The sequence below is a fragment of the Phocoena sinus genome, chromosome 7 (genome assembly GCF_008692025.1).
Source record: "Phocoena sinus isolate mPhoSin1 chromosome 7, mPhoSin1.pri, whole genome shotgun sequence".
NCBI lineage: Eukaryota > Metazoa > Chordata > Mammalia > Artiodactyla > Phocoenidae > Phocoena > Phocoena sinus.
In genome coordinates, this window is record NC_045769.1 from 61,092,867 (window position 1) to 61,107,350 (window position 14,484).

Sequence of the window (14,484 nt, forward strand, 5' to 3'; positions counted from 1 at the left end):
CCCTCTCTCCAAGAATAAGTGCTTGTCCCCCCCACTTTCCTTCCGCCTGGAAAGGGCAAGTGGGATACAAGGCAAGTTGGTCAAGGGAACCCTGAGCGAGTGCAGAAGAACTTACCGTCGTTATCAAATTCAATCCGTGGGCACGGCCCCCGGGAGGTGATGTCGCAGCTGTACAAGCCTCCTGTTCTGTTGGCCTTCTGCAGCGGAAGGGCCACTGCCCGTGGGGCCCCCACGAGCAACCTGTTGACGAAGCAGAGAATTTGCAGATTTGAGTTGAATACGCATGTAACGTTTCAATCAGTCAGAACCAGGAGATACTGGGGTTCTTCTTTATCAAGGAGTCCCCTAATTCTCTGCCAGTTTAGGTGGTGAGGGAGAACAAAAGCAGAGCCCTGTGACACACACACACACACACACACGCAAAACGATGCAAGCACAAGAAGGGTTGTTGAAACAAGGTGAAGGATACGCGCGTCTCTCATCGAATCAGAAGCTCTCTGTGGAGCACGATTCTGGTGTCTCAGAAGCCACGCTTTGCACAGAGCTTGCCCCCTGCACCTAAGCCAAGGACATTATAAGGAACCCAGACACAACAAACACTCCCACACTGGAGAAGAAAACTGGTCACATTAAACTCAACAAGTGATGATACGTCCATTTCCAACATTGTGCCTTCCTGGGGGTGGTTTTCAAAGGTAATTTTGAATGTCCCCCAGATTTCCAGTTTTTACACTGTCATTAATTAAACCGGGAGGCCATCAGACTGAGGTGGCTCTAACACTGTGGCAGCCTACGGAAGCGAACCAAAATCTCAGCCTCTAAACGCCTCACTGTTGCAAAACCAAACCCTAAGGGCAACCAATCACAAACTGTGTCCATCCCATCAAATCATATCCTTGCTTTGCTTCCTTAACTTTCCCTGTGTCTTTCCCTGCTCCTGTCGGTGGAGCACCGCTAACCACTTCCGCTTGACGCTGCCAGGTTCGCACCGATTTCTGCTCAAACTCGTCGAGTTTTTAATATGCCTCAGTTTACCTTTTAACAACACAGATTTGGAACCAAACCTTTGCCCAAGATACAACTCAACTGAATTACTCTTCTGCAGCCTCTTTCTGCATCAATTCTTACTTCCTGGCATTTTGGTCATCTCGACAAGCTCCTCCTCTATCGTTCAATTAATCCCCACCAAGGATTCAGGGATACCACTTACGTACTAGGCATCCTAATATTCCCTCTCCCCTCCCACCTCAGGGTTCTTGCCATCTCCAGTAAGAGGGGCTCCTAAGCCAAACCCACAATCCTGAAAATCTGTTTCCCAGCCAGAGGGATCTTTAGAGACCCACTACCTTTCTGCTGTGTTCTTTTTACTTAATGCCCTTTACTCACCATCAGTGTTACAATCTTTGAGGTCTGGCTGACTGACAAGAGGAGAAGAAACAAAGAGAAAGAACATACACCTGACTGGACAGAGAAACAGAGCTGAAAGGGAAACCAGGCTGGAGTTGGGGAAAGGGGCTGGGAACACGAATGTGAACCAACAACCAACTCCCAAAACAGAAAAGCCACTCCTGGCCTTCAAGAAACTCACAAATCTCAGATGCCAAAAACAAAAGAACAAAGAAACAAATAAACAACCCCACACACACAACAGTCCTTACCACTTTTGTCTTTGCTGTGATCCCAATAAGGGATTTAAAATTTTTTTTTTTTTAAACCAATGCAACGCAGTGGGTACAATGCAAAGAAAATGCACTCAGAAAACAGAGACAGGAGCCAGACTCTACCCAGGGAGAACCAGTGAGGCAGGTCTTACAGAACGATGGCTGGCTTGTGTGGGAACATGCATCCCTTGCACCATCTTTCCTCCCCGACCCTTGGGTGGAAGCACCATCAGCCTCCACCTCCAATTCATCCAACATTTAAGGGATGAAACAAAACACACCAAAGTACGGAACTGCAAGACCAAGGTGGGGTCCTTGGTGCCTGGAACTTCTGTGCAGAGGCAAGGCCAAGGGCTGCCCCACACCTATTCCGCTAATGTCATTCTTGATCCCAGGAGCACTGACAGAGCTGAGAGGTGAACTAGGCTACACTGTGAGTGAACAAGCTCAATTATCCAGCAGGTGTGGAGATGGAACCCTGTCTAAGTACTTCAAGGGATAAGCAAAGTGCTAGGGTCAGAAGCACAAAATCACAGGATGTGGGCACTGGAAGTGCCGGAAAATGCATCCAGCCCTCTAACTTCACAGAGGAGGAAACAGGGGCTTTGGGGAGGAGGGTAAGTACCCTGTCCCTAAGACCTCACAGCTAGTTGGGAGCCAGGAAAAAAAACTACCTTGGAGCAATGTTTTCTCTGTTCCTCTAAATTGCTAGCTCCTAGGAAAATAAAACCCAGGATTTTAAGGTGTTTACAATTTAAATGAAAGGGCAAAACCTACACAAATGAAACATTGAAACAAGAACCGTTCCATTTACTAAGATTAATTCAGAAAGGGTGAGGGAAGGCGGACGCGAATCATTATTGCAGCTGGGTGGGGTGAAGGTCACGAGGAGATTTCCTGTAAAGGTAACGACTCCAACAGGCAAGGCTATAAAGAGCAGAGCAGGCCAGGAGTTCCAAGGTTACTACAGTGTGCCTTCTCTGACCACTTCCTCTCCTCATCCCCGCCCAAGGAGCCTGGCAAGCTACCACAGGCAGGTACTGGGGCTTGTTATTTCCCGTTGACCGTCCTCGCTCATTTGTTCACTTATTCATTCCACAAACATTCAAGAGCCTCCTAGGGTGAGTAAGAATTGACCCCCTCCCTGCCAAACCCTGGCCCCGTGAGAGCCAGATCCAGAATCGGGTCTTTAAACCTCAGGGAGGTAGAGGCAATAGGAGGCCGGGGCAGAGTGCCAAGCCGGTCCAGAGGGCGCTAAACCTGCCCTGGAGCGTGTGTCACCTAGAGATGACAGGAGCTGGAGGTGGCCCAGTGAGGGGCACAGTATGTGCACGGGCTGAGAGGGAAGGGGCCGGAGGAAATGGAAGAGTAGGAATCGGTGATGCAACAAGACGGGACTGGGGATGGGCAGCCCGATCTGCGGAGCTCCGCGTTCCGGTGCAAAAGGCCACAGATGCGCACCTGCGCAGCGCCTCGGGGCCCCTGGCTTCCGCTGACCGTTTGTCCCCAGCAGGGGACAGGTGCTTCCGGGTTTCCTGTTGTTTAAAAAGCTGCGGAGATTGTTCCATTTACATGGACAGTCCTTCAGAGCAAGCCGCTCCCTCCAGCCTCTTTTCCCCTGGCTGCGTGGGAGGGCTTCTCCCTCTTCGGTACCTGCAGATTCCACTGCTTCCCAGGCACTCAAAGGGCGGGCCTCTACCACGCGGGAACCCTTTCACTCCAGTTGGCTGGCTAGTTATAGCGCTGGAGGGACAAAATTTCCCGGATGCTACGAATGCCAAGCTCTTGCGGAAGTTCCCCCGCATTCTTTGGGGTGGCTACTGCATCTGAAAGCTGACAGAGAAGGATGGAAGCAGCTGGAAGATTGTGGGGGGGGGGCGGGGAGAGGGGACAACACGTAGGAAAAGGGAACTTGACAAAATAAGAGAAATGTACCTCTGGAGAATAATGTTAGCTGCCTTGTGTTCCCAGCACTATCCTTCCTCCCAGGTCCCTGGACAGTTGGCACAATGAGCCCCACTTCGGAATCTGTCCTAGCTCAGACGGAGGAGGCAGGGTGCTCTGGGGCCTCAGGCCACAGGCAGCCAGAGGGGGAAGACCAGACACCCATCAGTGGGGGGTGCCCCTGCTCTAGCCGCACCCCATTCCCTGGGACCACACTTACAGGAAGACAGTGATGGGGAGGGCAGGTAGAGCTATAAGTCAGACAAAATCAGTCATAGAAAAGGTGAGGAAGCACCTTGATGGAGGAACACGGTACCCCCAACCAAAGTCAACAACTGGCAGGTGGCTTAATCCTCAAGGGAAAGTCACCATCTCTTGTTCAGGAAATAAGCAAACTCCGATTTCTGCTTAGAACCAGCCTTAATCACAGGAGGTCACAGCCCATTAGCTGAGGCTATGTCTGGCAAGGATAAAGAATTGAAAATAGAGCTGTAACCAGTCGATGACACCATCCCCGGTGCAACCCATCTACCTCCTCATTAAGTCCTTTAGGACCTGGGCACTGGCCTAAGCCATTCAGAACCCAGCCAGCTCCTGGGATAGCACAGCGAGTGCAGCTCTAGGGGGGACAGTCTGCATCTGGGGGGAAGACTCAGGCCACACCAACATCCAGTTTCTGCTCAAATCCCACTTCTTTCCCTTTGAGGCTGGGTTTAATGTGAGCACCAGGAGCTCTGGGCACTGCAGGGATGGATGCCCACAGCAACTCCTAGGGCCCGGGGAAGCATGTGCCAGGCTGTTCATTTTCTTTTAAGGCAGCAGCAGCTGTTTTACTGACCCACCCAGTACCACTGGAGGAATTCAGAACTACAGTCACACCTCACATTCAGAGTGACAGGGACCAAGGAACATGAAGTTATGGCTTTTGAAGGGAAGTGGTGGAAATGAACAGAACAGGGTCTTAGAAACCTATTCCCATATATCAGGCCAAAAGAAAAACTGTAATCAAGGAAGGGCAAGAATCTGGATTTGAACTAAGATTGTTTTAGACACCAAAAGGAACAGGAAAAATTACTTCCCAAATTGCTTTCCACAGGGCCATTGGACAATCACCTCCACTGTTTCAAGCTGTACTGACATAAACACTGCCTTGGGATTCCAACATATTGGAAACTTACCTTTAAAATACAAAACTCAAAATGTGTAAAACCACATAATCTTTAAAGATGAGAAATGAAATTTGAAATAGTAAAATACAATGTAAAAGGCAAATTGCACAAGTGTGGCAGTGACTGAGGACATGATATCAATTCAGGCCTTTGGAGTCTAGATAAAATTCTCGGCACAAAGATGCAGGATCCTTATCATGCTATTAACCACAAGGTTATTTCAAACTTCAAGCAAGCCATACTCCTATTTCCTATAGTCAAGTTCTCCCCCAAGCAGAGCCAGTATACTTTTGCATAACTACATCAACCAAAAGTTCTAAACACTGGGGTACTTTTAAAACTCTAAGGACAATAGCAGCTTTGCTTCATTGTTTTTGGCAATAATTCATTTCCTCAAGGATTAAAGATTCTGCCTCTAGCTATGCAACTTTGTCCCAGGAAATGTGAAATATTGCTTCATTAGAACAAGGACACTGTTATTGCCTAATTTAAAACAGCCTTCCTAGTTTGTCCAAATTAAACCTTAATTAGAAGATGGCCTTAATAAATCAACTGTGTCACCTCTACATTTAATCCATCTTTGAGCTCAGTCTTTAACAGTAATAAATACGGATGGCAAGAAACCAAAAACAACTTACAGTGGAAAGCAACAGATTCTACACTCATCCCAAGTCCCACTCTCTGGGCAGAACTCCTTTTAAATTCTGGATTTACTTCTCTAGAATGCTAGATATCGATATTATGCTAATACATTTATTTCTTGACTTACCAGCTTTAGGCAATTAACTGTTGACACCACAATATGAAAAGGGGAGAGCTTAAACTACTTGCTACTTTCCCTCCTATGTTTAATAACTATATTACTTTCGTCCTTCTATTTGCTACGCTTTAAGTTTTAAGTAATATATTTAAATTTCTACTTTCTCTTCATCAATTTCTGACAAAATCTCTCCATTCCCCAGCTGGGGAGATGATGCTATCAGCACTCTGTCTCCCCAACTTTCCTCTTGGTGCCTCCAAGTCCTACCATCCATTGGCTATACTTTTACACTATTACCAGAGCTATTACCATTTACAATTTGTCTTGTAACCACATTTGGTCACCTGTTCTTTTGTACAACCAGGTAAACATTATTCAGTGCTGAACCAAACAGCATTGAAATTATCCTCTATCTGGGACCAGCATCAGAAGCTCTTGTCCTCCAAGGATACTGTTCCTAGCATCAAGGTCAAACAGACTTGCTTTCCTTCCATTCTATCAATTGTTTGGTGTACGTCACATTTGGACCATGACTTCAGCTTTTCTTGGCGTTTCTCATTACCGTTTTTTCTCGCTTACGTTGTTTGCTTTTATTCCAGCCCCAATTGTTTCTAAGCTCCCAATTGTACCTAGTATGAAATCAGGATCTCTTCTTTGCTCAGATGTCCTCCTCAGAGCCCTTGGACCTCCTAGTACCACACAGATTGACTGTTCTTCTAGGTCTGCTGTACAGAGTCAGGGTCATCTGGGTCTGCTGTACGTGGTCATCCTAGCACTTCCCTTTACTGCCCCCTCCTGGATTGGTCTCCTTTGACCTAGGATCTCATGTTTTCCTCTTATTTGGTTTTCTTAAATGTCATCCTAAAGAACAGTACATGATAGGTAAACTGAGTCCCTGCATATACAAAAATGTCATTCTGCTCTCACTCTTGACTGACAGTTTGGGTGTAGCATCTAGGTTGGAAAACACTTTCTTCAGAACTGCTCTAATTTATTCCAGTGTCCAGTGCTGCCAATGAAAATTCTGACGTTAAGTCCTATTTTCGTTTCTTTAAAGGTGACTTTTAGGCTCTGCACGTTAACCCAGGCGTTCTGAACAGCACGACAGTACCTGTGCGTGAGTCTTTTCTCGCTCACTGTGCACTGCGTGGCCTCTTTCAATCTAGAGACTTAGGACATCAACTTCCAGGAAACTCTTACGGTGCATCGGTCATTTTACTCATTCCATTTTCTGTTCTTTCTGGAATCTCTGTTAGCTAGTCTGTTAGCTAGTGGGACCTCCTGGATTAATCTTCTCACTTTTTCCTTCCCTCTCTCTGGTTCCAGAGACTTGACTTAATTTTCTAGTATTTCTAATGAAATTTAAGTTTCAGCAATTATATTTGTAATCTCCAAAAGCTCTGTGTTTGGATTGCGCCTTTCACATAACAATGCACCCTATTCTTATTTTGTGGATTCACATATTCTCAAATTCTCATATTCTAAGCATTTTACCTAGATGGTTTTTTTGGTTTTGTTTTTCCTTTGTTCTCCTTCTGGTTCCTGGATTTTCTGTTTCTTCCGATTTTTCTTCTGGTTTACTTCAGCCATTCCCTTTCATGCTGCTAGCTCTCACTATATGCCTGATAATCCTTGGTTCTCTTGTTTTGCTATTGCCTAAAAAGGTCCATTTTTGGCTTGGTCTCACCCCGATCAGGAATGCTGAAAGGGAGTCCTGGGTGGGGCCTGCTGACAGAGGAATCACTTTAGGCTGAGTGAGCAGGGAGCTGCTGTCAAGACTGAAAACCAGTCTTCAAATGCTAGAGGAGGAAGGCTTAATTCTTGGGCTGCCAGCATTCACACTAGAAGCCCCAGCTTTCCCTAGCTGTTTTTTAAATACTATAACTGCCTTGCTTTACCTCTACAAGAATCCATTCTTGAGCTGTCATCATTTAATCTTTGTAAAACATGCACCTGTCAACACCCCCACCCCTTTCCCCCCAAAAAGAAAGTACTATGGGTTTTTTTGTTTTTGCCAGAGTGTTAATTTCCAGCGTCCTATATTCTGTACAGAGAGATGGGGAATGAAGGTGTCATCTGGCATCTGTGGTCCAGCATATAGGCCTTTACTTCCAGATCCACGCCTGATTCCCAAAGCCTGCCTCACCTGACGATTCTCAGGGTGGGCACAAGGCAGACCACCTGCCTCCTTTTTCCCAGTCCCTGCACGATATACCCCTGAGTGTGGCTCCCTCCCTTGTTAAGGCCATAAGCCAGATCCCATCTGCTTTCTGCCTTTTAGCAATAATCTCTCAGCCATCACAGAGCCCTGAGGAGCCTGCAGGGAAACCTGTATATCTAGTCAGCCATCTGGAACCTGTAAGTCAAAATCCAATCATTTCTTGAAGGAATCCAATTTTCACCCCAGCCTGGATTCCTTGCAGTTTGAAGGTGAATGTCCTTTTCCCAGCTGTTACCACAACATCTCTATCATTACAATCACCCCTCATATACCAGGGATTCCTCATAAAGCTCCGTGAATGGGGAAAAAAAAAATCCAAAAAAGGGGTTTTTGGCCAATTTGTATATGTAAGCCATTATGAATGTAGATGAAAGAGTCCACTGACATTTGATTATTTATGCAAACATTTTGAATAACATCTTATTAAAAATTTATCTAATAGTTTTACTCTTATTTTACAAAGCAATTGTATTCAAACTCCATATGCTGCTTTGACATTACTTTCTGAAAAGCCATGTCTAACCCAGTTTTCCAGGGCATTTCTAGGACATTTTAAAGTTTATAACCACACCTAAGACTTGCAATTATCGTGTCAAATCCTGAGGAATTATTACTAAATGTGAGCTAAATTTCTTTGCTTCCTTTTTGAAATCATTTTATTTAAAATATTTTAAAACAAATTTAACCTCTATCAGCACCCACAGTTATAACTGATTGAGGTCCCTTCAGGCTAATGTGTTTATAGCGAACAAAATTTTGTTGCTCAAGTAAAGTAATCACGAGGGCAGCTCTCCGAGGAAAATGACTTTATAAGGGCTCAAATATAAGGTGGGATAATTTGGGGATAAAAAATAGATCTTGCCTTATATTTAAAGGTGTATGGAAAACAGCTCTAAAGCCTCCAAGTTGGAAAACTCTCTGTGCTGTGAACAGGAATCTTAAGAAAGGCCCCTGGGTCACGCCTTCTCCTCCTCTGGAAGGTCTCGGCCCTTCCACACAAAGGCCACGTTGTACTGAGTCATTTTTGGTCAGACTGTCCACAAAGTGGTTAAAGCTTCCAACACTTCGCTGGGCTGACCATAGGTCCAGGTTTCCCCAGGACACTCCTGATTCACACCTATTGTCCCAGGCCCCCTTTCATTCTCAAAAATGTCCCAGTTTGGTAGATAAACTATACAGTCATCCCAGCCTCAGGTATAAAGCTAGCAATGTAACCTGACTGAGGCAACAACTTGAATTTAATAATGCTATCCTTACAGTCCAACTGTGTGCCTGGATATGGCACAGTTTCCCAGGTACCGGGGAGTTACTTCGGCCCGGGACGCCCTGCAGTCAATTTCCACATGACAAGGCTCGCCGCTCGCCGAGGGCAGCTTGTCTGGTCATCGAAGCTCCAATGGCCCTCTGAGAGCCCCTCTCCACAGCAGCCAGGCTGACTCTCCAGGTGTCCACCGGCGGAAGCACTGTCCCTCCTCTGGCTGGAGGGGGAGGTGCCTGCTTTCCAAGGACCAGCGGTCAACGGGGAATGTCCACACCCCACCTACCACCCCCAGCCACCATGAGCAAACCTGGTAACCTGCCAGGTTTTTGCTAAGGATTGCTAAGGAGTTTTGTCCTTTCCTCCCCTTCCTTCTTTATCTGGTGTAGAGAACAGGCATTACAGCTTGCTTGTGCTTTAACCTAAAGCCCGCATCTCTGCCTCTGAGTTAAATGGCTTCAGAGGAAGGGCCTGCTTCTCTCTCCTTTGGAACCAGAAAATCTGTCAATCATCAGACTAACTCCCATGTTAGAATTTCCAAAGTACATACACTATTAAAGTTATGAAACTTAAAAAGACTATTCTTATTTTGATGACTGGTTATTTGAAGATTTAAAAATATACGAGGGAACTCTGCACTCAAGAACTGATATCCAGGGGCTTCCCTGGTGGAGCAGTGGGTAAGAATCCACCTGCCAGTGCAGGGGACACGGGTTTGAGCCCTGGTCCGGGAAGATTCCACATGCCGCGGAGCAACTGAGCCCGTGTGCCACAACTACAGAGCCTGAGCTCTAGAGCCCGTGAGCCACTACTACTGAGCCCACGTGCCACAACTACTGAGCCTGTGCCCTAGAGCCCGTGCTCCACAACAAAAGAAGCCACCGCAATGAGAAGCCTGTGCACCGCAACGAATAGCCCCAGCTCGCCGCAACTAGAGAAACCCTGTGCGCAGCAACGAAGACCCAATGCAGCCAAAAAATAAATAAATTTATTAAGAAAACACTGATATCCAGCAGCAGCAAGCTGTGCATTAGCAAATATTATTGTATTTAATGTGTGCTGTTAGTCCTGAAGAATCATTTCCAAACAACCCAAAAACTAAGTATAGATATGTTGGATAAAACTCTAGTTTTCCTATAAGTAGTGAAGATAGGAAACAGACTCGTCTTTTTCAGGGAAAATCACTGCTATTCACAACCACGTAGCAGTGCCTGGGTGCCTGGCTGAGTGTCTGGACGTGAACTCTCTGCCCTCGCCGGCCCTCTGCATAGGTCAGGGCTATGAGGCATCTAGAATGTAGTTCCATGAAGGCACACATCTTGCTGTTTTTAACCCACAAACCTATCCCAAGCTCCTGCAGCTGGTGCCAGCACATGGCGATGCCCAAGTATTCACTGAAGAATGACCACAGCCCAAGCACCTCGAGGTAGGGTGTGTAAGAGCCATTCTCCACTGCCGTGAACAGCAAAGCAAGTAGCAGAGGTCGTTACTACCAAGTGACTTGGTGGCAACAGCCATCTACGCAATGAGACCTTGAGTTGGGCAGGTGTGTTAGTTTTCTGTGGCTGCTATAACAAGTTACTGCCAACTTAGTGGCTTGAAACACAGATTTCTTATCTTACAGTTCCTGTGGTTCAGGAGTCTAGGATGGGTCTCACTAGACTGAAAAACCAAGGTGTCGGCAGCTCCTTTCTGAAGGTTAGAGGACAGTGTTTCCTTGCCCCTGCCAGCTTCTAAAGCTGCCTGCATTCCTTGACTCGCAGCCCCTTCTTCCATCTGAAACTGCAGCAAAGTATGTTCAGATCTCTCTTTTGCCTCCCTCTTCCACATTTATAAGGATCCCTGTGACCACACGGGGCCCACCCGGATAATCTAGGACAATCTCGCTAATCTTAAAGTCATCTGATTAGCAACCTTAATCCATCTGCAACTTTAATTCCCCTTTGCCGCTTAACCTAATACATTCACAGGTTTGGGGGGTTAGGACATAGACTCTTTGTAAGCATTATTCCGCCAATTACAGCAGGAAATCTAAACAGTCTCTTTCTTATTGAATTGTACGCAAACACCAAGAACTTCAATTTGGAATGATAACCTAAAACACTTTTGCTGAAACTAAGTATATGTCAAGAGCACATTCTGGGTTTACCTTCTCCCTCACATTCGACCCTTTGGACTGGGCTGCTTTCAAACCCCTCAACTACCATGCTCTCTCCTGGCTCAGAACCTCTGCACACACTCTTCTCTCCCCCCGGAATCCTCCTACTCTCCCTCTTCAGTCCTCTGCTTAAAACCCTTCATGTACCTTCCAAGCTAGGCCGGGCCCCACCTCTTATAAGTCCTCATCTACCTTCCCTTCCTAGCATGACCACGGTCAGTAATCATGACATGTGAGAGGAACTGCATATGGCCACCTCCCTCACCCGAAGGTCAGCTCCATGGGGGCAGGGCCATGTCTGTTCTGTTCACTGCTGTGTCCCCCAGTGTCCAGCTCAGGGAGAGCACTTAACAGGTTTTTTGTTTTTGTTTTTGTTTTTTTTGCGATATGCGGGCCTCTCCCTGCTGTGGCCTCTCCCGTTGCGGAGCACAGGCTCCGGACGCACAGGCTCAGCGGCCATGGCTCACGGGCCTAGCCGCTCCGCGGCATGTGGGATCTTCCCGGACCGGGGCACGAACCCGTGTCCCCTGCATCGGCAGGCGGACTCTCAACCACTGCGCCACCAGGGAAGACCTCAACAGGTATTTTTAATGAACCAAATTCATCATAGTAATTTACACAGCTAAAAAGTGAAGTTCACTTTTAATGATTTCAACATAGCAGATTTAATCGCTTCTCGGCCTTTTGGCTAAGATCAATGCAGCATAGCAGATTTAAACTAAACTGAGAAACCTTCCACTATTTCTACAAGTGGCCCCGTAGAGGAGAACGGGGGACAGCACTGCCTGCTGCACCGCCCCCCTTGGCCTATTTCCAACAAGTCAGACTTTCCTTTGAGGGCTCCAGTTGGTCTTCAAAATATGTCGGTATTCTGTTTTGTACGGTGATTTTTAAACTGTGTGTAAAAGCTAGATTATAATGCAGCATTGTTTCAGAACAGTTACGCCAACAAATCTGAGTAAATGATGGTGAAATGCTGGCAGCCAGCCTGAGAGCACAACCTTTCAATCATCCCCCTGTTCACCCCTTCATTCCTTCAGCAAGTTATCTCCCAAGCTCCCTGCTGCAGGAAGCGCTCTGCCCACGTTGTGCCTCCCCGCCTCGGCTGGACCTGTTGGAGCAGTCAGTGGTTCCGATTTCCAGGATTCCTACCAGTTAATGCCTTCCCAAGAGACTCAAAGGAAACACCTTACACAGACAGCAGTTTGCCTCCGTGGCCCACACTGCATCTGGGAACCACAGGAGGGGCTGGGAGGTTTCAAAGGTAGCTTTAACATCAGTGCTCTTACCCATGACCCAGCTGCAACGACACACACCAAAATGAGCCCATAGGATGGGTTTTGGGAGAAAGCTTTAAAACATCAACTTGTCAAATGAAGCTTGAACTTTGTTTCTGGGTTTAAACATGCAGAACCCATAAACCCTAATGTTTTTGAACGTCTTTACTCAACCCACTTGGATTTTCCACAGGGCTACTTACAGATGAGAAAATACAGGAGAACTGCCCTGTTCCTGTGTGTGGGGTCACCATGTGGCTCTGGTCCTATGACACCGCTACCTTGTTACCACCATCACTTCCCCTCCCCGCCCCACCGAGATTCCAACCGGACCGACCACCTGAATTCATCCTTTCCACCAGGCTCTTCGTTCACGCTTCCACACTGCGCAGATGCTGTCCATTCCCCGCGGAACATCTGCCCCAACCCCAACTCTTCCCTAGACCTCCACTCAACTCCAGCATCACCTCCATGAGTGAATCCCAGCCCTCTCTGCCTCCTCAGGTGTTGGTTGCCATGTGGACCGTAGCTGAGAATGCCCACCGACCCCCACCAGGCCCTGGTTTCCTGGAGGAGCTCATGGAGCCCAGCTTGATCTCATCTGAGCCCCTGATTTTAGGGAGACAAGAATAAAGGTTCAAAGAGGACCTGCCCAGGTCCTGTGGTCAGTTACGCAGCCTGCATTTAAGACCTTAATAGTCAAAACAATTAACCACCTGGAAAGAAGAGCTAGAAGATCGAGGGAAACTGACTACATTCCACCTCTTTCTGAATCAAATTCTAAAGCCGTATTTCATTCACTGTTTGAGAGGAATCCCCAGAATATCAAACTCCTCCACAATCTTAGCAGCAAGATTAAGCACCAGGGGCTCCTCTTCACTGTTAGAACCTGACATGATATTTCTGGGAGGGCACCATGCGGACAGCTTTGAACTGCGGGCTCACATCCCTTATTTAAGAGGAGAGGGACCCAAGAGTCTCTGTGACTTCCCAAGTATAGTTTCATGTTGATCTTCTAGTCCCGTCCAATTAGGAACTAGACTGGGCAGCTGGAGGAAAAGGCAGCAAGGCCTATGATACGAGCCCATCAATACTTGCCAGATTTATCCTCCCCCTCGCTGGCGGCTCCCCTTCCAATAGATCTTGGAGGCTTTCCTTGTCTCTGGCTATACTCTTGTCCTGGGGCTGGAAACACCTTTATTTAACGGGTGACTCTCAGAACATCTTTTCAGCCCAGACTTCTCCGCTACTCTCCACGCTCCGACACCCAGCTGTCTACTAGACGTCGGCACTTAGCATCTCACATTTAACGTGTTCAACACAGAACTCAGCATTCCCCCAGCCACGCTCCCCACAAGCCTTCCCTCTCTCAGTAAATGTACACTATCCACCCGCGTGTCTGTTCAGGCTAGAAACCTAGGAGTCATCCTTGATTCCTCGCTTTCCCTCACCTTCCACATCCGAGGCACCAGTACATTCTCTTGGCCCTGCCTCCACATTTCACTCTGACCCACATCTCGGTGGCTCCTTTGCTGTAAGGATGGTCCAAGCCTCCATCTGGTCACATCTGGACAATTGTAATATCCTTCTGACTGGTCCACCTGCTTCCCCTCTTGTCCCACCCCAGCCCATCTCCGCAGAGCAACCACTGCTCTTTCTACGTCTTAAGTCACATCACATCACCCCTCTGCTTACAGCCCTCACTGGGTTCCCATGGCCACTGGCATGAAATGCAACCTCCCGCCATGCTGCACAAGGCCCTACATGAACTGCCCTTTACCTGCCGCTCTAGCCTCACTCACCTCGGGTGTGCACTCCTGCCACACTGGCCTGGCTTCTGGCATTTGAACACACCAACCTGTTTTCCATTTCAGGGTCTCTGCAGTCACTTCCTTCGGCTGAGACCATTCCTGCCTCAGATCTTTGTGGGATGCACCCTTCACATCCCTCAACTCACAAGTCACCTCCTCAGAGAAGCCCTCCTTACTCATCCTACCTAGAGCTCTCCCTAAGGCACTGTCTACAGATTCTCCCTG

At 47.4% G+C, this 14,484-nt stretch overlaps 1 protein-coding gene across 2 annotated transcripts in view; it reads right to left on the reverse strand.

Annotated features, from left to right (window-relative positions):
• The window catches only part of ITGA6 (integrin subunit alpha 6), a 76,529-nt gene that overhangs the window by 39,859 nt on the left and 22,186 nt on the right, over window positions 1–14,484 (reverse strand). For both annotated transcript variants that reach the window (XM_032637585.1, XM_032637586.1), the window contains exon 2: window positions 116–240. In XM_032637585.1, coding sequence (XP_032493476.1) covers window positions 116–240 — 125 coding nt within the window. The remainder of the gene's footprint in view (window positions 1–115; window positions 241–14,484) is intronic.